This window comes from Fusarium sambucinum, chromosome IV (genome assembly GCF_050947815.1).
Source record: "Fusarium sambucinum isolate potato_lamoka chromosome IV, whole genome shotgun sequence".
Taxonomy (NCBI): domain Eukaryota; kingdom Fungi; phylum Ascomycota; class Sordariomycetes; order Hypocreales; family Nectriaceae; genus Fusarium; species Fusarium sambucinum.
The window spans coordinates 187,171-212,576 of NC_139291.1; the positions used below are offsets into that span (position 1 = coordinate 187,171).

At 48.9% G+C, this 25,406-nt stretch overlaps 13 protein-coding genes across 13 annotated transcripts; 5 read left to right on the top strand and 8 right to left on the bottom strand.

The window, feature by feature from the left end:
* Nucleotides 1-264: 264 nt before the first annotated feature.
* Nucleotides 265-654, bottom strand: FSST1_000040 (uncharacterized protein; the record flags this gene model as incomplete). Its single annotated transcript, XM_083230144.1, has 1 exon — nt 265-654. The coding sequence occupies one exon, from the start codon at nt 652-654 to the stop codon at nt 265-267; it is 390 nt and encodes a 129-aa protein (XP_083090222.1).
* Nucleotides 655-1,069: 415 nt separating this feature from the next.
* On the bottom strand, nt 1,070-1,369 carry FSST1_000041 (uncharacterized protein; the record flags this gene model as incomplete). Its single annotated transcript, XM_083230254.1, has 1 exon — nt 1,070-1,369. One exon carries the CDS (start codon nt 1,367-1,369, stop codon nt 1,070-1,072), a length of 300 nt encoding a protein of 99 aa, XP_083090223.1.
* A 615-nt stretch (nt 1,370-1,984) lies between these two features.
* Nucleotides 1,985-3,625, bottom strand: FSST1_000042 (uncharacterized protein; the record flags this gene model as incomplete). Its single annotated transcript, XM_083230364.1, has 4 exons — nt 1,985-2,481; nt 2,549-2,620; nt 2,672-3,202; nt 3,253-3,625. The coding sequence occupies 4 exons, from the start codon at nt 3,623-3,625 to the stop codon at nt 1,985-1,987; spliced, it is 1,473 nt and encodes a 490-aa protein (XP_083090224.1).
* A 1,304-nt stretch (nt 3,626-4,929) lies between these two features.
* Nucleotides 4,930-5,603, top strand: FSST1_000043 (succinate:quinone oxidoreductase subunit C; the record flags this gene model as incomplete). The annotated part of the gene is made up of 3 exons (XM_083230472.1): nt 4,930-4,969; nt 5,031-5,109; nt 5,156-5,603. The coding sequence occupies 3 exons, from the start codon at nt 4,930-4,932 to the stop codon at nt 5,601-5,603; spliced, it is 567 nt and encodes a 188-aa protein (XP_083090225.1).
* Nucleotides 5,604-5,872: 269 nt separating this feature from the next.
* FSST1_000044 (TATA-binding protein-associated factor TAF6) lies at nt 5,873-7,310 on the bottom strand (the record flags this gene model as incomplete). Its single annotated transcript, XM_083230582.1, has 2 exons — nt 5,873-6,876; nt 6,923-7,310. 2 exons carry the CDS (start codon nt 7,308-7,310, stop codon nt 5,873-5,875), a joined length of 1,392 nt encoding a protein of 463 aa, XP_083090226.1.
* Nucleotides 7,311-7,879: 569 nt separating this feature from the next.
* Nucleotides 7,880-10,682, bottom strand: FSST1_000045 (Hsp70 family protein; the record flags this gene model as incomplete). The annotated part of the gene is made up of 10 exons (XM_083230692.1): nt 7,880-8,164; nt 8,218-8,324; nt 8,428-8,489; nt 8,666-9,145; nt 9,201-9,316; nt 9,367-9,460; nt 9,512-9,801; nt 9,849-9,908; nt 9,968-10,505; nt 10,567-10,682. 10 exons carry the CDS (start codon nt 10,680-10,682, stop codon nt 7,880-7,882), a joined length of 2,148 nt encoding a protein of 715 aa, XP_083090227.1.
* A 1,053-nt stretch (nt 10,683-11,735) lies between these two features.
* Nucleotides 11,736-12,652, top strand: FSST1_000046 (mitochondrial 54S ribosomal mL57 domain-containing protein; the record flags this gene model as incomplete). Its single annotated transcript, XM_083230802.1, has 3 exons — nt 11,736-12,186; nt 12,233-12,459; nt 12,506-12,652. The coding sequence occupies 3 exons, from the start codon at nt 11,736-11,738 to the stop codon at nt 12,650-12,652; spliced, it is 825 nt and encodes a 274-aa protein (XP_083090228.1).
* A 172-nt stretch (nt 12,653-12,824) lies between these two features.
* Nucleotides 12,825-13,889, bottom strand: FSST1_000047 (uncharacterized protein; the record flags this gene model as incomplete). Its single annotated transcript, XM_083230912.1, has 1 exon — nt 12,825-13,889. One exon carries the CDS (start codon nt 13,887-13,889, stop codon nt 12,825-12,827), a length of 1,065 nt encoding a protein of 354 aa, XP_083090229.1.
* A 1,921-nt stretch (nt 13,890-15,810) lies between these two features.
* On the top strand, nt 15,811-19,347 carry FSST1_000048 (NAD(P) transhydrogenase beta subunit-domain-containing protein; the record flags this gene model as incomplete). The annotated part of the gene is made up of 6 exons (XM_083231022.1): nt 15,811-15,925; nt 15,974-17,080; nt 17,127-17,732; nt 17,776-19,149; nt 19,193-19,267; nt 19,316-19,347. 6 exons carry the CDS (start codon nt 15,811-15,813, stop codon nt 19,345-19,347), a joined length of 3,309 nt encoding a protein of 1,102 aa, XP_083090230.1.
* Nucleotides 19,348-19,534: 187 nt separating this feature from the next.
* FSST1_000049 (NADH ubiquinone oxidoreductase subunit NDUFA12-domain-containing protein) lies at nt 19,535-20,155 on the bottom strand (the record flags this gene model as incomplete). Its single annotated transcript, XM_083231133.1, has 5 exons — nt 19,535-19,586; nt 19,632-19,911; nt 19,962-19,968; nt 20,036-20,056; nt 20,105-20,155. The coding sequence occupies 5 exons, from the start codon at nt 20,153-20,155 to the stop codon at nt 19,535-19,537; spliced, it is 411 nt and encodes a 136-aa protein (XP_083090231.1).
* A 235-nt stretch (nt 20,156-20,390) lies between these two features.
* On the top strand, nt 20,391-22,049 carry FSST1_000050 (CDP-diacylglycerol--glycerol-3-phosphate 3-phosphatidyltransferase; the record flags this gene model as incomplete). Its single annotated transcript, XM_083231243.1, has 3 exons — nt 20,391-20,645; nt 20,692-21,044; nt 21,089-22,049. 3 exons carry the CDS (start codon nt 20,391-20,393, stop codon nt 22,047-22,049), a joined length of 1,569 nt encoding a protein of 522 aa, XP_083090232.1.
* A 135-nt stretch (nt 22,050-22,184) lies between these two features.
* On the bottom strand, nt 22,185-23,245 carry FSST1_000051 (mitochondrial 54S ribosomal protein uL4m; the record flags this gene model as incomplete). Its single annotated transcript, XM_083231353.1, has 3 exons — nt 22,185-22,969; nt 23,012-23,135; nt 23,183-23,245. The coding sequence occupies 3 exons, from the start codon at nt 23,243-23,245 to the stop codon at nt 22,185-22,187; spliced, it is 972 nt and encodes a 323-aa protein (XP_083090233.1).
* A 259-nt stretch (nt 23,246-23,504) lies between these two features.
* Nucleotides 23,505-24,879, top strand: FSST1_000052 (mitochondrial 54S ribosomal protein mL38; the record flags this gene model as incomplete). The annotated part of the gene is made up of 2 exons (XM_083223808.1): nt 23,505-24,015; nt 24,065-24,879. 2 exons carry the CDS (start codon nt 23,505-23,507, stop codon nt 24,877-24,879), a joined length of 1,326 nt encoding a protein of 441 aa, XP_083090234.1.
* Nucleotides 24,880-25,406: the final 527 nt, after the last annotated feature.

Below are 25,406 nucleotides of genomic sequence, written 5' to 3' on the forward strand. Positions count from 1 at the left end.
GGGTTTGTTTTGCAGTGTACCAATAAATTTTTTATTTAAACATGCATTCACGGATGAGAGTGATATAGTAGGGTTCTTTGCAAGTGCTTTTATTGAGGTTGAGTTGATCCGGGTGAGTGTTTTCACCACTTTGACATCCTGCATTGCCGAATGTCTGTCATTCCTCCGCCCTCATTGTTCTTCATGTTCCATCGTTTCTCATTACTCCCCATTGTAGTATCGGCCACAATCCAGCCAAGACTTTGACAACTGTTGAACTAGCATCTAGTCGGCATCGTTGCGAGGGTGGTCACGACCAGGGACAGACTGGAGGGGAATAGTGTTCCGTTCAAGGCTGGTCTCGCGTCGTCGTTGGAAGACAGGGAAACGACAGCCAGCGTCGCTATCGCGACGAGGAGCGTCAGACCAGATCCTAACGTGATGGGTCGCAGTGCTACCATCGAAAGGACGACCGGGGTTGTCGTGGGCGAGGTTGCCATGAGAGTTGGCGATAGGGGCGGCGTCGTCAGGAGCGGGATCGCCGTTGCGGCTAGGCTTCCAGGTACAATAAACCACGCCAGCCAGGAAGACGACAAAGACCATAGCGCTAAAGCATACGATCATGACGTTCATGTCGCCAGTGGTCATGCGGGGCAAGACTTTGGAGTCGGACATATTGACGGTTGTTGCTGTAGTGTGTTAGTGATGATAAGGGACAGGGAGTGAAGTATGTACCAAGTGTGCGGTGTCCTGGGTCGTTCTGGGAGATCTCTTCGAGTGCTGGCTCGGTGTCTCACGATGAGGATTCGTTGTGGTTGAGGAGAAGACTGAAGAGATCGGCTTGCAGATTATGTATCCTTCCCATGATGGCAAACGCTGAGATGAACTATACACATTGTTTGTAGAGTCACGATCGTAAAAAACGGGCAAGCGAACACAATGAAGCACTCAATACGGGGTAGTTTGAAGATGAGGAGTTGAATTTGAGGGGAAAACACAACAAACGCAAGCATTCATTCGAGTACTGCGGATCAACAAACGGAACTCCACAGGCAGCATTTATCAATACATCCCCAGCACAATCATCCTTTTAAACCTCATTCCAAATATTCAGTCTTCTCTGATCATCAACAATCCTTCCGACCGCCGCATTCGCCTTCTCTCGCTCCCTAGCTTCCCGCTTCTCCTCTCTCTTTTGCTGCCAGTGTGCGAGTCCCTGAAAACAGATGCAGGGAAGAACAAGTGCGATGAACGCAAAGACGACGCCGAGAGTTATGCCAATCATGGCGATTTTGTCAGAGTGTGAGCCGTGTTGGGAGGTGGGAGTAGAGGTTGCGCTGGTTGAGGCGATAGTAACGGAAGAGCTGATGAGTGTAGTAAGGGAAGACATCTTCTTTTTCTGCCAAAGCTCAACGTAGATGATGGGGATGTAGCTGTGCTTGTTTTGATTGAGGAAGAATTAGAGAGTGAAGTGAGAGTTATGATGGTGAAGAGGGAGCTATGGTGGTGGTTTTGGGGAGTGTTTGTGCAGTCGGCTTGCAGCTGGCGAACAGGTGAATACAACTGCAGCACGGAAGCCGGGCCTATACGATGGAAACAACCAACTCTGTTAGGGCCTCGTGGATACTAGAAGTTGGTCTTGAGTTTAGATACTAGGATAGAAAAATAAAGAGCCTAAGAAGTCTGGTCAAAATAACATAAACTGACTTTCAACTCCAATCAACGACCAAGCACCTCTTTGCAGCAGGATGCTCAGGCTGTCATAAACAGTCAAGGCTAGTACATGCAGCTTTATCATGGCAATGGCTTATCTCCTTCACTTGTGCAATCCTCCTCGTCGTAGTAGGTAGTCTGCTACGAAACCCAGGAGGCCGGCTACTCAGCACTGCTACTGTTGCTCAGGCTTTAATCACCCTTGCTCAGTGAGTATCATCTTTAAATTAGGTACATATACCAACTATATCTCTATCTCAAACTATCCTACCTTTCTTTCTGAATCGGCACGTCATTGAGAGATGAAGTCCTTGAAGATGGGAACAAGGGCTTCAGAGTTGGGACTGTCAATGCCACGGTAGAACAAAACTTTACCGTTGTGGTTGTAGGTACCATCCGCCTTCTCGAAGAACCAGCTCAGGTTGTCATCATCTTCACTGATGGTCCATGTAAGGTTATCGTAATCATTCTTGATCGCAGTGAAGATATCCTCAGGGATGTTGGTTAACCACCCAGCCTGACCGATGGCCAGCTTGGAGAGGTTAGCCACAGGGGAGTGAGGGCCAGGGGATACCACAATGGCGAGACATTGCATACTATCGTCGTAGTATGCAGTAAAGGGGTTCTTCTCCAGGTATTCGATATACTGGTGGACGCTAGTCTTGGAATTGGCATCATCGTGACGGAATAGAGTCTCTTTCAACTTCTCAAGATCCTCAAAATCGGAGATAGAGGTGGCCCTCTTGATGGAGGTGCCCCTACGAATCAGCGTGCCAGCACCCGAGTCGGCTGAGGATTTGTTAGTACGATTACGCCTCACAGACATATTAATTGTCAGTGGTAGGGCAGCACTTACTGAATAGCTCCCTTTGTAGATCGCTTGGATGGATGATAGCGACGCTAGACGTACGGGGTAGTGTCTGTAGAACTATACGGTCGTCAGATTGGTCAAAAAGAGAACAAAGTGGGTCCTGCTCACGTTCCTGGCTTTGACGGATCTTCAATGCCAATCCGTATCTCACCCAGCTTTGTTTCATGAGATGGTCATATTCCTGATCCAGGTTGATGAGACTAATCTTGTTTCCGTCGCCATTGAATAGACCTCCTTTTTCACTCAGATATATCACCTTTAATGGTTTCAGAGCACGAGCAAGCTCAGCAGCAGCGACGTCAGCATTGACATTGAGAATTTGAGCATCCTCACTTTCAGCCATCGAGTTGAGAACAGGGATATAGCCAGCCTCGATTGACTGTTTAATAGCCTCGGTGTTGACCTTTGTGACATTGCCAACATACTGCCACTTTTCCTTATCAAGGTACTCGGCTTGGAAAACACCTTGGAGGGATCGACTAGCCACGCCAAGCTCATCCAAGCGCTTGACTAGCTTGAGGTTCTCCTCGAGGAAGAGCTTTCGGGCAATACCCAATGTCTTGGCATCTGTAACCCTGATACCCTCCTCGAACTGTGGTTCAACGCCGGCGTCAAGAAGCAGCTGGTTGAGCTGGGGTCCTGTAATCACGATTGTCAGAATCAGTACTATGAGAGCATGATATACTAACCGGCGCCGTGGACAATAACTGGGTATAGGCCTAGCTCGAACAGGAGAGCAAAACTTTGGCAGATCTCATCGAGGTTATCTTGAAGCAATGCGCCCCCCACCTTGACGACAGCGAATTGCTGCGAGGAAACGGACGAGAATAGCTTGAGGTACTGCTGGCCTTCGCGACGACTACCAATGCTGTTGATGGTCTGGGCAATAATCTCGCGGGTTCGATCTGGGTGCTTGGAGAGGACCTTCGAAGACAAGCTAAACGCGCGGGCGGGGGTGAGGTCATGACTCCGGCTGGCCGCCGTGATCTTGGGCGCGGCACTGGGCAATCGAGAGACAGCTCGGCGGGCACCGGCCCTGAGGGCAGCAGTGGTGGAGAGCATTGCTATGATCCAATTGAGTGAGGTCGACGTGTGTGACGATGAGCAAAAGGATGCCTCTGCGATGATGAGTCGTTGGAGTTACCTTGGGGAAAATTTAGCCAACTGCATGAAGAGGTACTGCGTGCAGTTAAGTGGGGTTACCAGCCCAGCTGAGTGCGGTACTGATGTGAAAAGATCAGATAAGATAATACCGATTCTGCCCGATGCCGGACTTTTACTATGGAGCATGATCTGGGGCTGGACTTGAATAGCTGCCAGCAATTGGCACATTTGGGATTGCAATGGATACATAGATGCCCCGGCCGTGGGGCTCGTAACGGGAGGAGATTAGGAAGCTTAATGTCGCAGTCACTTAGCTCAATCATCATCACATTTGGGTCTCCGTTTCATTTGCACTTCCTGTAGTGGATGCAAAACATGCCTGTAAGTTTCTTCCTGAAGAATGCTGCGACAATAAGCGAAATGATTTTTTTTGAGCCGAGTGCGGCGACCGTGATTTAGAGAAAACAAACTCTCAATACCCGAGTGAGGTGTATCCTGCTGTGAAGAGTGTGAATAACCTCAACTCGTTGCTCGCTTGACATCAAATCCATGATAACGATGAGTACAATCGGCGACCAACTTAACCTATAGTATAGGGTCATCCCAGCCACTGTTTAACCGTTTGCACCACAGCTGAATTGAAAGAGCCTCAGAGGTAGTTCAACAGCACTCAGTTACTGGCGCGTAGCAACCGAAGGCTTGCTTGCAGTCACGCATGCAACATGACATCAATCCAGAGCGTCTTGGCTCAGTTACAACATAATAGTACTTCAAGCGAAAGAATGTAGATCTCAAAAATGAAACGACACCTAGACGGGGTCACTAGGTGTCGAGATTAACGACGGATCCAATTTCCCAATATTCTTCTTAGAACGTCCAAAGGTCCAAAGACCCTGTCAACAATGCTGCCCAATCTACTAGACAGCGTGTGACGAACGTTCTGCTATCTGAAGAAGAAAGGAAAAAAAGAGAATTCACATGCTGTGGAAATTTTCAAAAGACAATAAAGCTCAAACATGCTTAGTCATTATGAGCTGCACGTGATGAGTGGATCACACGTGCGTCCCGAGATGAGGAATTGATAGCTTCCTATTGGTCGTGTGGACCGAGAAGCCGAGAGAGTCCGTTCCGATACTCGAGAAAGGAAGCCATCATCATTGATCTACACCCGCCCTCTTTGGAGTAACGACGCCGACAATATCGTTGGACGAACCTTGGACGAACCTCTTTCCCTCGAATCCGAACAAATAATCCTCTCCACGATGCTCGCTCAACGTGTTGGCGTCAACGCCCTCCGCTCAGGTACAGCGCATAAGCGAATAACCTCAAGTACGACGGATCGCTAATAGACTCTACTTATTAGGCGCAGCCAAGCCTTTCTTTGCTCAGAACATCTCCAAGAGTGCTCTGGCTGCTGGAATCTCTACCTCTTCTCCTATTCGGTACGTCCACGAGCGCAATTGAGCTTCCACAATCTAACGTCTATAGCGCCTCTACTGGTTCCGTCAAGGTCTCTCAAGAGGATGGTCAACAGATCCTCGTTAACCAGCGCCTCAACCGACCCGTCTCTCCCCATCTGGCCATCTACAAGATCGAGCAGACATGGTTCGGTAGCTCCGCCTGGAACCGTATCACCGGCTCTACTCTCTCCGTCACTCTCTACGGCTTCTCCATCGCCTACCTCGCCGCTCCCGTCGTCGGTCTCCACCTCGAGAGCTTGAGCATCGCTAGCTTCGTCGCCGGTCTTCCCCTCGCTGTCAAGGGTGGTCTCAAGTTCACTCTCGGTTTCCCCTTTGTCTACCACGCCATCAGCGGTGTCAAGCACCTTCTCTACGACGCCGGAAAGGGTTTCGCCAAGTCAACCATTATTCAGGCTGACAAGTACGTCTGGGCTGCTAGCGTTCTCGGCGCTATTGGTCTGGTTGCTTTCCTGTAAGATACCAAATGACGAAAATAGAAGAGCGGAATAGAAGGAAATAAGCAACATGCGCAGTGGATGATCAAGTTGCAAGGGATATATGGAAGGAGTAGGGACGAGACAAAACTCGTGTACGAGTATTTAGCCGAAAGGCATCTGACTTTTAGCAAACAATTTTATTATCTGTATAAAAGCGCCTTGAAATGCTGGGCTTTTTCTAAAATATTGTCGTGAGGTATCTCGCGACCCAAACGCCGTTCGCCTGCCATGATCATTTTCATTTCTACCTACTCCAAGTTCCGAGCATCCAGGATTATACGTATCAACCTCCGATTACCAGAGGAAGCAATCTTCTCCCCAATTATAGGTCCAATGAACTCCTTGAGCTCAGACACTTCGCCCTCCACGCTGGCTGTACCGTTGATGCCATTAGCGTCTGAGCTGATGTGATCCGCCAGCGAGGCGACTGCCTGTATGATACCCTGAACCAGCATCTCGTAATCCATTGTACCCTCCACCTTTTCTTTGAGAGGTTGAAGGATGCCCGAATCAAAAGTCTTGAGGTTGCGCAAGACCAGAACGCGAATAGCTTCTGGGCCACCTGCTTGGAGTAGACCATAGATGGCACCGTAGAGGACCGCGGGGGGTTTGGTAGGATCGAGGAAGTATTTGAGACATGTTCGCGTAAGCTTGGGTCGAAGAAGTGTGTTCGAGGCCGAGTATTTGCGTGCGATTTGTCCAACCAGAGACGCTGCCAGTTGTCGAAGGTCGTATTGCTCCTTCAGAGCGTCGGTACCGTCCTCAGTGCCTAGTTTTCTAGCCATGAGACAAGTAAGAGCGGGTGCCGAAAGTGGACTGGCGTAGGGGTCAAGGAAAAGGCTCTTGTTCTCGATCAGAGCATTTGTCAATTCCATCATTTGCTTGAGAATGAAGGTATCGTCCAGATGGTGTGTCACTCGATCCATGATGAATGTGATGAAGTACGGGATGAGCTGATGGAGACCAGGGTCGTCTCTCACGGAACCCAGAGCAGCCTGTCGAAGGCGCACCACCTCTTCGTCAGGATTATCGTCGAGAACGGCGGCCTGGATTTTGTCGAAGTAGAGAATGAGCTCCTTGCTCACGATGTGCTTAACTGAGGGCTTCATGGAGACATTGTCGTTGCCTGCGAGAGCAGATAAGGCGGGATTAGCACCAGGTCCCTTGGGAAGAAGTTCTTGCGATCGAGATTCGGATGTCGTAGGGTTTTGAGGGATGGAGGGCTGAACTCCTTCGATAGCGAGCCAGTGCGCTGAGAATTATTAGTACGATTCGACTGGTCGAGACGAATGAATTACCTGTGAAACCCATGTCGCGCGGTACTTTGGGTAGAGGCGCATTGATGAGCTTCTCGAAATCGACTTCCTCATCTTCGATATAGAAAAGCGGTTGACCAGGACCAAGGCTGGCCTCGCCATATCGCAGCGGACGCGTAGAATCGTAGCCGTAGAGGGGTTCGACATCGAGAGCCTTGAGCGCGAGCGCGATGTCGTTGACGGTGAGAGTTGTTCGGCGCGAGGCGCGCATGAATCGCAGAGCTTCAACAATGACCTGGCCGACGCGGTATTCAACATCCTGTGTCAAACACTTGAGGGCCTCTTCGTTGAGAGAGCTGATGCCGACCGACTCTGCAACATCCTTGACGTTGTCGGGATTCCAGAGAAGCTTGGGAGTTTCGGCAGCCATGGCGCTTATGGGCTGCGCAATGAGGCGCTTAAGTTTGTTGTTTATTCAGTAAGAGTAAGAAGATCGAAGGCGGGAAGAGCTTGGAAGGAGATAATGGGATGGTAATGTTTAATGCGTGAAGCTTGACGAGGCTGAGATGGATTGAGGTTAAAGTGTGGCGTGGTCTGGGGTAAGCGCCACTTTTGTAACTACAAACTCAGAACATGAACTGCCTCTCAAGTTTCAACCTTCATGTTTTGTCTCTCTTTGACTTTTTGATTTCTTGTTCCCTATTCTTCATCTTCAGAACTTGAGATACTGGCCTAGTTCAAAACATAAACTTTTATTGGCATCGATTGTGATTCTGGCTAACACCTCGGGAATTGAGTACAGCACACACGTCAATGGAGGACTGACAACTACAATAATGCACACAGTATTTTCTCTTGTGCTATCAAAACCTATGTGTGATTGATCATGAGAGTCATACGTCACAAGTACAGATCCAAGGTACGCTCCTCAACGGCAATGAACGCAGATACCGCCACATTATGCCCTCACAGACCCAATCCAGTGCAGCGGGCTGGAACTCAGGCATATAGATCGTACTGGATGCTCGCTCCATTCAGATTACGAACTAGATGAAGGGCCGAAACCTCCATGTGAAAGCCATCCCACTTGAAGTCGAGCATGATATCTGTCTTGGGACCTGTGGAAGGCCAAGTGATTGTGCAGACGGGCTTTTGCTGCAAATCGTATATTGTCTCAGAACAAACCCGGACAATGTTGTTCGCGTAGCTGTCTCGATCGCCTGTCGATATGGCCTCCAAGGGTAGAAGCCTCTGGGTTTTACCGACTGTAGGCAATGTGGCATCCTGTTGTAGAAGAATTTAGTAGGAATCGGCAAGGGCGAAATATGTTAGCTTACCCCGTACACAAGCCATTTGATTCCAGGATGTAGAGCTATACCATAGCTGACATCGACGATGTGAGAAGTCACATATGCCGAATCCTTCGCATGATAGTTATGCGATGCTAACCTGAGAAAGGGTGGGACGCATAGCAATACAGGTGCAGTAGAAATAGTAGTCGACACTAAGGCGGTTGACGCGGCCGACGACGAGGTCAGGACGCTTACCTACTCCTTCCCGATAGTCTTGCCAGTCCGGGTCCTTATTACCGACGAGGCCGACGAGAGGTCTAGTATATGCATAATACGGTTTACTTCCTATATTGGCATCTGTAATGTTTATTGACTTAATTCACATGTGACAAGGCCAAGTCGGCTCCTCTACCTAAGTAATAGCAAGCAGGATGGCGAGAGTGAGCTCGTAGCCCGCGGTCTCCCCTATTGGATATTCCTCCAAACCTCTTACCCAACCCTGAACACGGTATCTAGGTAGTCCCAATGTTCATCCTCTTCTTCCTCCTCCTCCACGTACTTTTTCCGCTTCTTTATCCATTCTATGTAGTCCGCATCAGGCAATGACCCTGCCTTCCGCCGTTTCGTTGGAATAATCTTCACGCGGATGGCCTTGGCGTCTTGCAGTGCCCCCGGCGAGGATAAGCTGGATATGACCGGTCCTTTGTTGGCTACGGTGGCATCCTGCTCCTCTCCCGTCTCGTCTTTGGGCGAGTCGTCTATAGATCTTTCGTACTCGACGGCGTTAGGCCAGGCGTATCGGCAGAACTCGGCAAATGTAGGCGCCTCTCCAGTGTCGGTGTTATCCGGCGCCGTCGGGACTGGTGCAGTGGAATCCGAAGTGGAGTGCGGCCGCACCCAGTCGAAGACCGAGGCCCTGCTGCCATTGATTTGAAGCCCTCGGAGAACCGCCCCTCGAGCTACCGCAGTACATCTGTACAGACCGCAATCAGATGAGGTTTCTGTCAGAAAACAGGAAATGTTATTACCCTTGGTCGTCCGAGGGACAGTGAATGGTAGTAGATGGAAGGAGCTCGAGCACAGCCTGCTTGATTCGAGTCTGAACATAGGGGCTACGACCAAAACCGCCTGTTATAATGACATGCTGATTTATCTTGTCAAAACGTATCTCTTGAATACAGAGGGAGAACTCACCTGCGCCTTCCTCATTCCTGATTTAATGACTTGCGATCTAACAATATTGACAATCTTGTCAACAACAGGGTCAAAGACCAGCGCGAGTTCAAATCTAAGATCTCCAAATTAGCAGGTGCTCACGAAGTAAATGATGCTCACTTACGCGCTGAACGAAATGGTTTGACTCGTACCATACTTATCATAGACAGGAATTGTCCATTCACGACGATCACCGCAAAAACTGGATTTTATATCCCTTTCCCAATGATGATAGATTAATTTAGGAAGGTCTTCGCCGTATGCAAAACTGGGGCAGCTCTTCGCCAATTTTGCTTCAAGGAGTTGCATGAATGTATCATCAATTAAAGCTCCGCCAGCAAAAGTACAACTCCCTTGGGTGACTTGTTCCATCTGAAGGGGCCGGATTGAGGAAATAGCGTAGGTGACAGACTCCTTGTGAGATGATGAGTATCGATATCGCTAAGATTTGAACTACTTACAGTCGTGAAGCCGCCGCACTCGCAAACAATAGCCACGTCGCCATCGCAAAGGATTGGTGACTGAAAACATTAGAAATGAACTGAACCAAGACATACGCATTGCGAAAGACTCGACTCACCACGCCATCACGCGGTGTGCTTAGGTCCAACACAAGGGCAATGGAAGCAGCCTCTATATCTGGAATGGACGCGGCAATGGAAACCTCCCGGGAACAAAGATTTGCTTCGTGGATGGCCTCAAGCATCATTTGGCGCGCATAGAATGGCCAAAAGGCTGGAACTGTCACGACAAGGCTATAACTGAAATCATACACAGAGCAATTAAGGCTTTCGCGAAAGTCGGACCAGAGAAGTCTGAGATAATCTGCTGTCGCTGTCCCTGCAGAAACACCCAAATTCTCGCGAAGGGTGGTTAATTCCGTAAACATGCGTGAGTTACGGACATCGCTGGGCAAGTCCGTGTCGCGAAGCAGAGACATTTTGAACCATCTCAGAAAGCAGTCTTCGCCGTCTTTGAGTTCTTCGTTGTAAACACTGGCCAGGATCTTGGTGTCGACTCTTGATCCCGAGAGCCTAAAAAGGGTTGCATTGTGGATGTAGCATCGAGGGGTAGTCGGATCTTCAGGGTTGAATCGTGCATATGCAATACCAGAGGAACTACAGTTTAGCGTAAGCAGGAAGAATCTGTACGTGTGTTGGATACAGTCTCAAGACTTACATTGTACCAATGTCAATACCTACCACGATAGTGCCAGACATAGAGAAACCTGAAGCAGAGGACGCATTAGCCTCATGCATATGAAGGTCCTCCCTCGCATCTCGCGATTCGGCCATGGTGAAGGTATAGAGGATGTTCAAAATCCAAAACAGTGACCAGATGTGGTGAGAGAAGAGGTGGCTTGAGCCGGGAGACCGTCGTGATAAATGCAGAAAGCATTGCAGGTCCTTGGTGCCCAACTCAACAGTTTGGACATCGGAATCAAAGCTTTGTTTGATATCTTTGTTGAGCGGGCCAACACAGCATTCGTATGCATCTTGTAACGGAATGCATGCCCCAAGCCGTATGAAAGGACAATGACAGCACAATCAGAGAAGCAAATATCTGCAGACTGCCGTGAAACATTTGCTTCGGAGTGGAAAGCATATGCAGAGAGCCTGGTATGCCGTTTTGACCGCTTTCTTGTTTGTACTGAGACGACAAATTGACTTACAATCATCAAACTACCTTCTCTACCTACCCAACGCCAAGGAAGCCCTGGCTGCTTGTAAATTAACAGTTTGACCTTTCTATTTAGGCAGTTGGTAAGGAGTGTCTGGGCACACCGAAGCAACCATTTGGCATAGCAAACACCCAACACTGGACTGTGACTCTGCTGCGGAAGTTTTGTTCTTTGCTTCTGTAAGTATATCAACTAACGAGACCTTGTCATCAAATAATCTCTCCAGCTAGTGTGGTTGGGCTGTATTGGTCTTGGATCGGTGGGTTGCCGACGCAAAGAGGCTAACTCAAGGACACATGCATGATATGAGATGCTCTGTAACTCTAGTGTCGGGAACAACGCCAGGAGTAGAATGCTATGGAAGAGCTTTAGAATGTGACCAATGATGGAGAGTGATAAGAGAGGTTCCAGATGAGAATAGCACAAGGCATATCGATGTGAATGTCAAGTTTTAAGAATATGATCGGACACACTGGAGAGAGTACTTTCAGAAGAAGATAGTATCAAAAGCCATTGTTTCCAAGTTTTATAAAACCCCTATTCCAAAATGAAGCTCGTGATGTGCCCGCTTTCTCCAAAATTTGGTGTTGACATACCAAGGTGGGGCAATCTTATCGATTGACACACGTGACCTTCAGAAAATGTTCGCGATCCAGCTTCGGCAACCATGGTAATGAGCATTGAGTTGCCAGTCAAGACGCTCGCCCTCCGGTTCAATTCAATCCCATCCCTCACCATGGCTCTCCAATCTTGCCGCTCTGGCCTTTTACGGAGCAGACAAGTCGCCCGCACACTCATGCCATGTGTGCGCACATACGCCACCGACTCAACACCCGAATCCTTCAAATCCGAAAACCCATCTTCCTCCGCTCCCGTCCCACGATGGAGTCAGACACCCCCCGCAATGAAGGCACCTATACAGCTCGACTTTGCCAAGAACCCCAAAAATAAGGTCTGGAGTGTCAACAACGATCCCAGGAAGCTGGATGAGGTTTATGACCGACTACTGGGACAGGGCGGCAGCAAGCTTCTGCCAGACGAGGTTAAGTGGCTGGCTGTTACGCATAAGAGTTTCGATCAGGGAAGGAGAGGTTTCAATGACCGATTGGCGGTACTCGGTAGGCTGGACAAGTACTTTTGAAAGGGTAATGCTGACCCCTGCAGGACGAATGACCCTCATCATGGAGACGACCAAGTCAATTGTCGCCAAGGAACCCATGGGTGAACCAAGACAAGACGTATACAACCGCGAGCCATTCATACATCCCAAGTTGCAGTCAGTGGACAACCTGACCATTCAAGGAGCGAAGGATATTGCTGGCAAGACAAATCTGTCTGCCCTAGCAGCTGATGTGGGATTGATTGATGTTGTGCGGTGGAAGCCCAAAAACGTATGTACCAAAACTCTTGCGGTGGTATTCATCTAACATACGACAGGTGCAAAAACTCAAGCAATCCGGTGTTGATGTCGTGCTTAATGGTGCGATTATGGCTATTATTGGAGCCGTCACCCTGCAACATGGAGCCGTAGTGGCATCACAGGTCATCAGGGAGCGAATTCTGTCAAGACTACAGGAGGAATAAAATCATAGCGTGGGTTAATCTGTATCATATCTGTACAATTTACGAAGAGGCTTGGACCTGTACAAAGTGTGAGGCTGCCCCTGAATGAACTTGTAAAACACTCAAGCTGTCTGCATTGATCTATCTATGGTTGAATTAAAACTAAAAGGGTATTGACGTTGGGTATTAATGTTCATTGCAACAGGGGCGTTTCCTCATCAGCTGGCTGAGCGTTCTCGTCAGCCTCTTCATTATCATGATGGATGAGCTTCTCTCGGTACATCCATCCAACACAAGTTCCTGCACCTGGTCCAAGTACAAGAGAAGTGACAATTGTGGTCAACGGGACTCTCCATCCAACCTCGACCAACATCCAGTACAGGACAGTCCAGAAGATGAATTGTGTGTCAACTTCAATAAAGACTATGGTTGACCTAGTCATTTCCTTGCGATCATCAGGCTGGGTGAGACTCCAGATGAAAAAGACATGGGCCAAAATCGAGCAGATAATGGGCAGCAAGTAAACAAACAAGAACGATCGTCGGTTTGATGCGAGGTGAATGTTGGTAGGGCTGACTCTTCTGATGACGGCGATAACGTTGCGAATTATCTGGCGGACGACTGTTACATAGATCGGAAAGAAGAGCCATACTCCGACAGTAGCTGGAGTCGTCTTGAAGAGCATCAAGAGGGATGGTACAAAGTAGCCAACAGCGATACTGATAGGAATAGCGACAAGTTCACTATCAGGGAGATGACGGCTTGTAAAAATCTGATCAACGTCGCCATGCCCATCGTCTCTTTGTCGAGCAGTCAAAACACTCCTCGCGCGGTGCAAAAAAGCAGGAATAATAACAAGCTCCCAAACAACCGCACCACCCACAAGATCAAACACCAGCCACGGTCCCGTAGGATACGCGATAAGCACATTCGGCGCGTTACAGATACGTGCCGCTTCAACAGTGCTCACCGTCAAAAGACCGCCGAGAAATGACAAGACAACAGCCATGACAGCGGTACTTCGCAGAGAATCCAGCGCGGCGCGGAAAAAGCTAATGAGATAGCAAAAAGGCGTTCCGATGGCTGGGATCCTACTGACGCCTGGAATGCGCGCATGGGAGTGACATTGCGACCAGAGAAGTGCGGCATTGACGTCGGAGTGAATAAAGAGTGCGACGATGGTAGCAGCAGCGAGGAGGATTGGTGGTATGATGAGGGAGCGGTATGAATAGTGATGAATAGGGGCCTTCGGCGGCATGATGAAGATTTTGCTTTCTATTTATGCTGAAGGTCTTCGTCAGAGTGATGAGGAGGATAGAGAGTAAAAGGTGAATTTATTCCTTCATTCTGAGTAGGCTGTTTGGTGTCATGTGGTAAAATTGAAGAGGCTCTCGTGATTATATCCAAGCCCAATCTTGGTGTTGGGAGATCCACACCAGTGACACCAGCGTTAAGCCAGAAATGGAATTATGGTGTTATTTAATGTCCTTGACCAGGTTATCAATGCGCGATGTTTTTATGGTGCTGTTAAAAGGCATGAGTTTGTTTCCTTTCGTTGATAAAATATGGGTTGTAGACTTACCATTCCGCGCTCATAATCGACACACGTGGGGCAACGAAGAATAGAAGCTTATAAAAATGCCCAATACGACATGGATCGATCATTGAACATTGGAATATCAACATGATAAATAGTCAATACCAACAATCAGAGAAGCACGCAATTCTTTCCATTCAACCCATAGACAACAGCCCTGGGGCCATGGCCTAGAGGAATAATAACAACCTGTACGACGATAAGAAGAAATTGATCATCGAAACGACCGCCGATGAAGAACGCGCTAAGAAGGTACGCCAATTAACATTAACTTCTCAGCGCGTTCTTATATGTTGTGTTGCGAAAGAGGGAGGAATTTGTATCATCTGTTCAGAGCTTATATTTCGGTATAAAGTTTGGATTTGATGTTGAGCCCTGTGGCGGTACTCCCAAGTCTTCGGATATGAAAATAAGTGGTCTAGGAACTATAATCTAAGAACCATAAACTGACCTACTAATTTCGTCTCTTGTGCTTTCGGCGGTTAATATTTCTGCCTGAGAGCAATGCCTTTAGGATTAGACGGTATGTTGTTAGAGGTGCATGTTAAAGAGTCTGGAGAACAGGGGTCTCTAAATCAGCTGCATAACAGTTGCATCTCCTCTTTGGGAAGGGAACTGAGCGCAGGAAGTTCATGCAGAACACAACGGCAATGATGGGATAAACAAATAGCTAGTTATCTGGCCGGGTTTCGATTGTTTCTTTACGAAATCCCGAGGCTCGTTAAATTATACCTACTCTCCACTCTCTTTGACAACAGTCTAGCTGGCCTCCATGGCAAGACTCACTGGCTAGACTGGATCATGTTCTACAACAGCCAAGGAACCCCTCTCTTGCTCGTGCAAGGTCAGTATAGAGTGACGAACCCGGATCGCTGTGCACAAACATATCACAAGTGTCGTATACGGTCGAGTCTTGTTCTCTGTAACCTCGAATGATACCTTGACAAACGTATCACCAAAAAACAGGCCGATCAAAGACTCAAGAAGACAAGGTTATCTACTACCCCACGTCTAGAGCATCATGATGTCGGCCCATCTCTAACCGTCATGTCCGGATTTCAAGAGGGGAAGATGCTTCCTCAGTCTCGGCAGGACTCATCAGGTAGGTCCGTAATCTCATCTGACTGGCTGAATCACCATCTCGCTCTCTTAATTTCACCGAAGCACCCACTGATGTTCGTCATGATCCATGACGAGAACTCTATGATGATTCGACAAACTTCATGTCCCCTGCAATAGTTCTCCGCATCAGCGGCCCCTCCCCCAGGTTTTAGCGGCATTGGTGCTCGAGGCCCCTCTTCCCGAACCGCCTAAAACAATCCCGGTAGAGGGTCCAGGGTTCACATACACTGGACCGAAGTGGTGTGTTACCAGAACAATCAGTTCCATCGAGGAAGGAAGGAATGAATGGAGGGGGCCCGACAACACATGACACAGCTACCCCTCGATTGTTTTGTCTCTTGTTTTTATTCCCTCTTCCTTAATCAATTCCTATTCTTGTTTGTTTTGTCTTGTCGAATTCTTGGATATCACCCGTCGAGCCATCTCTGGGCCTTGCTATCGCGCTCATGACTCTTTAATCATGGCGTCTCATATGCTTCGTCCGTTGGCCTCGTCCGCGGTTCCGGCCTCAGCTACTGAGCTGTGCGCCTCAAGCTTCTTTTTCCAGAAGCAATTGAAGAGTTACAAAGTTCAAGGTAAGCTGATACACTAGCGAAGCTCGCATAAGCTAACTCGAGCTCTAGATGGTCTTCTTTCGCGTCGCAAACAATGGCACAGTACCCTCAAGGCTCCGTCTCAGCGTGCACTTGTCGCAGACATCGCAAAGCCTCTCGCTCTGATCCATCAGATCCCTGCGCCTGCGCCTCGCAACTATTCTACTGTGGTACTTCCAAAAACAACACCCTACGAGAACCTAGTTGTCGGTGTTCCTACCGAAATCTTTCCCAACGAACGTCGTGTTGCCCTTACACCTGCCAATGTAGCTATCCTAAAGAAAAAGGGCTTCAAACAGGTCCTTGTTGAACGTGGTTCTGGTGTCAATGCTGATTTTCTCGATGCTGCTTACGAAAAAGCTGGCGCAACTCTTGTCGACGGTCCCAGGGAAGTCTGGTCCATTTCGGATATTGTTCTCAAAGTTCGCGGCCCTGGTCTTGAAGAGGTCGGCTCCATGAAAGAAGGTCAAACTATCATTTCTTTCCTCCAGCCCTCTCAGAACAAAGAACTTGTCGAAAAGATTGCCGCCAGGAAGGCTACAAGTTTCGCAATGGACATGATTCCCCGTATTTCTCGCGCTCAGGTCTTTGATGCTCTTAGCAGTATGGCCAATATTGCTGGTTACAAAGCTGTTCTCGAAGCTTCAAACGTCTTTGGTAGATTCTTAACTGGTCAGGTTACCGCTGCTGGCAAGATTCCTCCTTGTAAGGTTTTGGTTATTGGTGCCGGCGTTGCTGGATTGAGTGCTATTGCTACTGCTCGCCGTATGGGAGCAATTGTCCGTGGCTTCGATACTCGACCAGCTGCTCGCGAACAGGTTCAATCTCTTGGAGCCGAATTCATCGAAGTGGAACTCCAAGAAGATGGATCTGGCGCTGGCGGTTATGCTAAAGAAATGAGCAAGGAGTTTATCGAAGCTGAAATGAAGCTGTTTAAAGACCAAGCCAAGGAAGTCGACATTATCATCACTACAGCATTGATCCCTGGAAAGCCTGCACCGAAACTTCTCAAGAACGATATTCTCGACGTCATGAAACCTGGAAGTGTCATTGTTGATTTGGCCGCTGAAGCCGGAGGTAACTGCGAAGCTACCAAAAAGGGAGAGCTGTCTATTTACAACGATGTCAAAGTCATTGGTATGTACTCCTTTTCGGAAAGAAGCAGCTTGACTAATATCTTTAGGATACACTGATCTGCCCTCTCGCTTGCCGACTCAGTCATCGACTCTTTATTCCAACAACATAACCAAGTTCCTGCTTTCTATGACCCCTGAACCCAAGGCATTCGGTATCGATCTTACAGATGAAGTTGTACGAGGTGCCATCGTGACACAAGAGGGAGATATCCTTCCTCCTGCTCCTCGTGCGGCACCTCCACCACCTCCTGTAAAGACTGAGACAACAAATGCCACCCCTGAAGTTGTAGCACTCACACCATGGCAAAAGAAGACTCGTGAAGTTGCCGGCGTCACTGCAGGCATGGGCAGCATCTTGGCTCTCGGAAAATGGACCAGCCCTCTCCTCATGTCGAATGCTTTTACCTTTGCCCTGGCCAGTCTTATTGGATATCGTGCTGTTTGGGGCGTTGCTCCTGCCCTCCATTCTCCTCTGATGAGTGTCACCAACGCCATTTCTGGAATGGTGGGTATTGGTGGTTTGTTCATTCTTGGAGGTGGATTCCTCCCTGAGACGATCCCTCAAGCTTTTGGTGCCCTGAGTGTTTTGCTGGCGTTTGTCAATGTTGGTGGTGGTTTCGTGATCACCAAGCGTATGCTGGATATGTTTAAGCGTGAGTTACTTGGTCCATTGCAAGATCCAACTAACGAATATAGGACCTACCGACCCTCCTGAGTACCCCTGGCTCTATGCTGTTCCTGCTGTAGTGTGCGGCGGTGGCTTTTTAGCCGCTGCCTCAACTGGTGCTGCTGGTCTTGTCCAAGCCGGTTACCTCGTCAGCTCTGTCCTTTGCATTGGCTCCATCTCTAGTCTTGCTTCCCAGGCCACTGCTCGTATGGGTAACGCCATTGGCATTCTTGGTGTTGGCACAGGTGTTTTGGCCAGTCTGCTTGCTGCTGGTTTCACACCCGAAGTTCTCACCCAGTTTGGTGGTCTTGCTGCCCTCGGCACTATTGCTGGTATGCTCATTGGCAAGCGAATCACTCCTACCGATCTGCCCCAGACTGTTGCAGCTCTTCACTCCGTCGTCGGTCTTGCAGCTGTCTTGACTAGTATTGGCAGTGTTATGGCAGATGTGATGGACCCGTCAACTCTTCACCTAGTGACAGCCTACCTTGGTGTATTCATCGGTGGCATTACATTTACCGGATCACTTGTTGCGTTCATGAAACTTGCTGGTAGAATGTCGTCCAAGCCAAAGATGCTGCCTGGACGACACATCATCAACTCGGGTTTACTTGCTACCAACGCAGCTACCATGGGCGCTTTCATCACCATGGCACCAGGAAGCCCCTTGATCGCAGCTGGAGCCCTTGCCGGAAGTGCTGCGTTGAGTTTCATCAAGGGTTACACAACAACATCTGCTATTGGAGGTGCTGATATGCCCGTGGTTATCACTGTCTTGAATGCATACAGTGGTTTTGCCCTTGTTGCTGAAGGGTTCATGCTCGAAAATACCCTTTTGACCACAGTCGGAGCGTTGATTGGTGTATCCGGTTCCATTCTTTCGTACATCATGTGCGTTGCGATGAACCGATCGCTCACAAACGTGTTGTTTGGAGGGTTGGGTACGCCGACACAAGTCCAAGAGTTTAAACCTCAAGGAGAAGTCACCCAGACATCTGTAGATGATCTCGCAGATGCACTTCTCAACTCTGAAAAGGTTATTCTCATTGTCGGCTATGGTATGGCAGTTGCCAAAGCTCAGTACGCAATCTCAAGCATCGTCTCAACTCTACGAGCCAAGGGTATCACCGTCCGTTTTGCCATCCATCCTGTTGCAGGTCGTATGCCTGGACAATGCAACGTGCTCCTCGCTGAGGCCAGCGTACCGTACGATATCGTTCTGGAAATGGACGAGATCAACGACGACTTCCCCGACACTGATCTTGCTGTTGTCATTGGTGCTAACGATACTGTCAACCCCATTGCCATGGAAAAGGGTAGCTCAATCGAGGGTATGCCCGTGCTTCACGCCTGGAAGGCCAAGCAGGTGGTGATTATGAAGAGAGGCATGGCCAGTGGCTATGGTAAGTGTCTTGACCTCATACTTGATTCCGCTAACAAATGTAGCTGATGTTCCCAACCCAATGTTTTACATGCCCAACGCAAAGATGCTGTTTGGAGATGCTAGAGTATCGTGCGAAGGTATGTCCCCCCCCTTTTCTGTTTTAGAAACTCAGCTGACTCTCCCAGCTATCAAATCTGCAATTGAAGCAAAGTCGTAGAATTTCCTATGTAGTCATATAAGAGGAGGATCATGGGCTATAGAGTGCACGTCTTAGACCCTGCATCTATTTCATTAAATGTATGAGCAAACCATACAATTTGTAGAATTTGTTTGAATTCAATACCATTTTTGGTTGTGCCGAGCTGCTCCCTACGCGAATTTATGTACACTTGACCGTCTCATCCTTATTCCCGAGGCGCAGCAACGGGCTGCCATGCCGCCAACTTGGGCTTGGCGCTATAAACAGTCAGTATTGTTTCCCCTCGTGAATGGTGCACATACGTGTTGTAGGTCTTGAAGGCACCCCTGGTCTGGGTGAAGTTGGGAAGTGCTTGCGAAGGCTCAAAAGCTCGTGTACCAGCGTTTAACAAGGGATCCTGAGTAGGGGGCTTGTCGACGGAGTAGCTCATCCAAGCGTGCCATCCGGGCTCGATATGGGCAGCATCGTAATCGTGCTTGGCGTATTCGACCCAGCGTGTTCGGAGGGGAAGTTCCTCATTGTTCTCAAAGAACTTGTTACCGGCGCGATCGGTACCGATGAGAAGACCAGCCTTGGTATCACCTATGACTGTCAGCAGGTAATTCGAGAGTCTTTAATCGTGAGGAACGTACCGATGTACTATTTGCGCAAACAGGCATCGTTAGCCAGAGTTTCGGATTCGGGTGTCGCTCGGTCGGATACATACCAGCATCTGCTTAAAGAAGTCCTACACAAGTTAGCATTGAATGTTACAGTAGGTAAATAGAGGATTTACCTTGATTCCAACCTTTCGCAGGTTGGTCAGCGTTCTTCCGACTGTCGACATGATGGCGGTTTGAGCGAGCAATTGACCTCGACGTATAGCGGGATGGAGATGCTAATCCCGTCAATGATGGGATGGTTTGAAGATTGCCCAGCAGGAACGGATCAACCTCGGCAAATTGCCATCTGTGACGGAATAGGTACGTACCTCGAAGCTTCACAACCAGAAATATTCTAGCAATTAACAAGCAATCTTTAATTAGACTACAAGCTTCAATTAAAGCTGCATCCGACTCGATATGCTTGCTCGGAGCTGTACGCGTTGCACTACGAGGCTTCGTACCGCAAGTTTCAGACCCAGAATTACAAGTGCAAGGGTCCAGACAAGACAATATGCCATGCCTGCTGGAGGTGCTCAAGCGTCCAACTCGAACGGCGCTGGAGCTCTGGCACCGTTCGTCACGGAATTAGATCGTCTTGCGCCGAGTTTCGATATTCGAGGAGAGCAGATCCGAATTATTCAAACACCTGCCCAATTCTACGAGACGTTAAAGGTTCGATCACCACTGAACATGACAGGGTTGGACTGATGGGGTTTAGGATCGGATACGGAAAGCCAAAAAACGAATCTTTTTGTCGACGTTGTATATTGGAAAATCCGAAAAGGAACTTATCGAAACGTTGCAAGAGTCTTTGAGGAATAATGCGGATGTTAAGTTGAGTATTCTTACGGATGCATTGCGAGGAACTCGTGAAGCGCCTAATCCATCCAGCGCATCACTACTGGCACCTCTGGTGGAGGAGTTTGGAGCGGATCGTGTTGAGATTCGAATGTACCATACACCAAACTTGACTGGATTGAGGAAAAAGTATATCCCTACGAGGATTAATGAAGGATGGGGACTTCAGCATATGAAGCTGTATGGCGTTGATGATGAGATTATCATGTCTGGGTAAGTTATGCAATTCTTCTGTTTGGGAAATACTAACTTTTCAGGGCAAATCTGTCTACCGACTACTTCACCAACCGTCAAGATCGATACCATCTCTTTTCCTCAAAAGACGTTACCGATCATTTCTGGAACATCCACTCAGGAGCGACATCTTTCAGTTTTCTCGTGCAACCCTCGAAAGAACCAGCAGGTTTCACTCTTGCCTGGCCGGAGAACAACTCTGCTCCTTCACCACTAGAGAAGCCTGAATCTTTCATCAAGAGTACTACGTCAACTCTTCAAACTCTTCTGCACCCCAAGTCCAGACCTGAGAATGACATCTCAGATACAAGAGTGTATATGATTGGCCAGATGTCCCAGGTCATGAAACCTGATACATCAACTGAGCTCCCTGTTATTACACATATCCTCAAAACTCTTGCTCTACCTGCGTACCGGGAGTCTTCTTGGACTTTTACAGCTGGTTATTTTAACCCTGCGCCCTCACTTACAAAACTTCTCCTCGGTACAGCTTCCTCCTCCAATACCGTCATCACAGCTTCCCCTGAAGCAAACGGGTTCTACAAATCGAAAGGTGTCTCTGGTCTCCTTCCAGACGCTTATACCCTTCTCGCTCGTCGCTTCGTTCATCGGGTACACCACGAAGGACGCGACAACGACATCACCCTCAAGGAGTGGCGCCATGGTGTTGTTGGCCAACCAGGCGGATGGACGTACCACGCCAAGGGTCTATGGGTTACGATGCCAGGAGACAAAAACCCAACTATGAGCATTATCGGAAGCTCCAACTACACCAAGCGCAGCTACTCTCATGATCTTGAAGCCGGAGCTTTGATCGTCACTCGAGATGAAGGTCTTAAAACAAGATTAGGAGAAGAACAGCTCTGGTTGCAGGAGCATGCTACAAAGGCAACTCGGGACGACTTTGCTCGAACTGAAAGAAGAGTCGGTCTAAAAGTCAGAGTCGCTATGTGGATTGTTTCGCTAGTAGGCGGAGCGTTGTAAAAATATGTAAATCAGTGTAATCATCTAGAGTGACTCCCCGAGTCCAATGATACCCAAGAGTCAATCAACATCCATTCAGTCATGATATGCAATTGTACAAAATAATACAAGTTTATATAAGTCTACACGGGCATTTTAAGCACCGAGCACTCTCGTCCCTGTCTCAGGTCCGCCCTTGATAAGACCCTGCATGACGACTCTGCTCACCAAATCACTTTGGTGTTTCTCGATCAGCTCCTTGAGCACGCTTCGCTCAAGGACAACCTTGCCTGTCTCCAATAGATCCTTAACATCGACATCCTCCATGCCAAGTGCTCGGCCTTCCCAAGGAACCTGCTCCATGGCGTCGAAAAGAGCCTCACGTCGGTCACCTGTGACAAAAAGAGTTCGACCAGTGGCACGGCCCAAACCAAGGTTGCCCAGCACTCCTGTCATGTATCGCTTAAGATACCCCTCCTTCAATCCATCCTTGAGGTACTTTCCAGCAACCATCTCGTAGTCTGTCGGCAGAACAAGATCCATACCATCTTCGCAAACGATCAAATCACCCTGTCGGTAGCGGTAGCTCAGAGCGGTACGCCAAGCCTTGTCGTAGACCTTGCGGTTTAGATGGGTGCCAAAGTCGCGAGGGTGAGGACCAAACGTTTTTCCACCACCACGAAGTATGGGACTTTGCTTGGTTCCTTGACGGGCACGACCGGTACCTTTTTGAGGTCGCATCTTTCGGTGGGAACCGTGGACGTCGTATCGTGTCTTGGTTGAGGCGGTACCTTGACGAGTGTTGTCGCCTTCGTAGACAACGGCTAGGTGGAGGATATCGCGGCGAAGGGGGAGGTAAAGGTGGTCAACGGACCATCGCTCGAGCGCGGTGGGTTCCAACGAGGGAAAGTTGTGAATTGTGACGGGAACGGTTTCCTCTGCTATGGTTAGTGGATGTTATACAGAAGCGAGGATAGTCGTACTGGGCTTCCATGACTGTAGGATGCTCTGTGTGTTGCTGACATCTTTGGTTATTTCTGTCGAGACATCCTTTGACGAGACTTGTGTAGCCATTGATCGTGTAAAGGCTCTGGGGATTGTCGCCGGCTATAATTGTTAGTATTAAATCACCATCTGCAGTTTCTTCAACATACCTTAGCAGACACCCGCAGAGCGCCCATGGCCTCAGCCAAGCAGCCAATTCCCTTGCCAGCCATTTTTAATACTTCCCTACTCGTATAATCGATAGGGAGAGACTGGTGGTGGATATACAGGCGCAGTGGTCGACCTTTTGGTGTTGAGGTTTCGAAAACCGTGATGCGATTTAGAGAAAAGTGGATCGGCAACATCCGTCCTCCGCCCCGAGTTTTTAGTGGGGCAAAAGCGCCTGCAAACCATCCCCAGAGCATTTTTCAAGATATCTCAAGATCCGTCACTCAGCGTCAATTCAACGTCCACCTCGCCGCACCGCTCATCATGTCGCGCTGCCAGGTCGCCATGAGGCCGATCTCTCGGCAGCTGCGGCCAACATGTCCCAGCATTGTCCGCCCCTTCACCTCTGCAGCCATCCGCCGAACACCAGCAACCGAAACTCAGACTACACCTACCGAAGCAGACCTTGATCCGAACACGGTGCTCCCCGAATTCGAGGAGCAGCTCATGAAGTCCGGAAAGATGCCAATTGGTTCCCGTCGTCGTCGTTTAGCCATCCGCAGCACTGGCGATCTCCCATTCGAGCACCTTCCCTACCAGGCTTTCCAAGAAGCCCGCAAGGTTCTGGCGGTTGATCGAGAAGAGAAGCTGGGAAAGATTCAACAGGAAATTGAGAAGATTTCTCGACTGGAGGCTACGAAACCGGAGGACATCAAGGGTGGTCAACACATAAAGGATATGAGACTGAGGGGTCTACGAAAATATGTCGAAGAGCTCAAGATCCTTGCGGATGCTAATGACCCTGTCGTTAAGAAGCGTTTTGAGGATGGAACAGGTATGTTTTGTTGTTAAAATTTGGGTCTGGGCTGAACTAACATATCCAGGCGATATGAACAAGCCTATTTACCGTCACTACGCTGAAGTAAAGTGGCGCTCATACGACCAGCGACTTATCAACCAACGTATTAAGCAGTTCAGCATCGTTCCTGATGTGCTCCCCAAGCTCGAGCCCACTGCCGATGTTCAGTTATACTTCCGCCAACTAAAGGTTCCTCCCGGTCAAATCGTCGACAGTATCGTCAGCGAAAAGCCTCCCCGTCTACGTGTGCAGGTCTTTGACAAGGGCGAGCGTTTGGTGTCTATCGTCGTTCTCGACTCGGATGTTCCCAACCCTGACTCCGATACTTTTAACAAGCGCTGCCACTTCCTCGCAGCCAACATCCCCATCAACCCCAACGACACTTCCCTACCCCTGAGCAGGATAAAGGCTGAGGATCAGCTCGCTCTACCATGGATGCCCGCATTCTCCCAAAAGGGTGCTCCTTATCACCGTCTCGGCATCTACCTTCTCGAGCAGGAGCCCGGTCAAAAGATCGACGTCTCCAAGCTCAAGGAGCTCTACAGCAAACGAGACGGTTTCTCCCTCAAGTCGTTCCGCGACAAGTTCAACACAACGCCCTTTGGCTTCAACATGTTCCGAAGCGTCTGGGATGAGAACACCGCAGCTGTCATGGCCCGGAACAACATTCCCGGATCCGACATCGAGTTCCGTCGTACCCGTGTTCACAGTCTCAAGCCACCAGTCAAGCCTCGCGGATGGGAAGCCAAGCGACAAGGACCCAAATACCGTCACCTTTGGAAGTACACCAAGAACATCAAAGGCATCTCCAACTCAAGGGGATGGATCAAGAGGAGGTAGAGGAGTGGTGGTGGATGAGCGTGTATCATATTACTGTACATTTAAAAAATGGGAATCTCTTTGTAAGAGTATCAAGAGAATCAAATCTACGACTCTATGTATAACCTGTGATTCAAGATACGCTTCACCCGGGAATAAATGCAATAGTAGAGTTCAGCCGCATTTATTCCCACATGAGATCTCGATTCAACCTCAAATTAACCACCAATCACAATATTCTCTCTTCATGGAGCTGAACAGAGGCGTTCGCCACGACGTCAACGACTGATAGCAAGTAGGTGACATTCTTATTAATACAAGCTGTGGCAAAGTTGGATCTGTACTGTTTGAAACTTGATACGCCCTTGCAGGATGGTGGGCAACAGCAAGACCTGCCTTAACCATTACAGTACAAAAATAAACAGCCCAAGAAGTCCTGCTCAAATAGCATAGACTGACTTGCTGGCTTCGTACCTTGTGCTTCCAGGAGCTAATATCTCTGGTGCCCTGGGGGCAAAAACGTTGAAAAAGTGGCAAATATGGATATC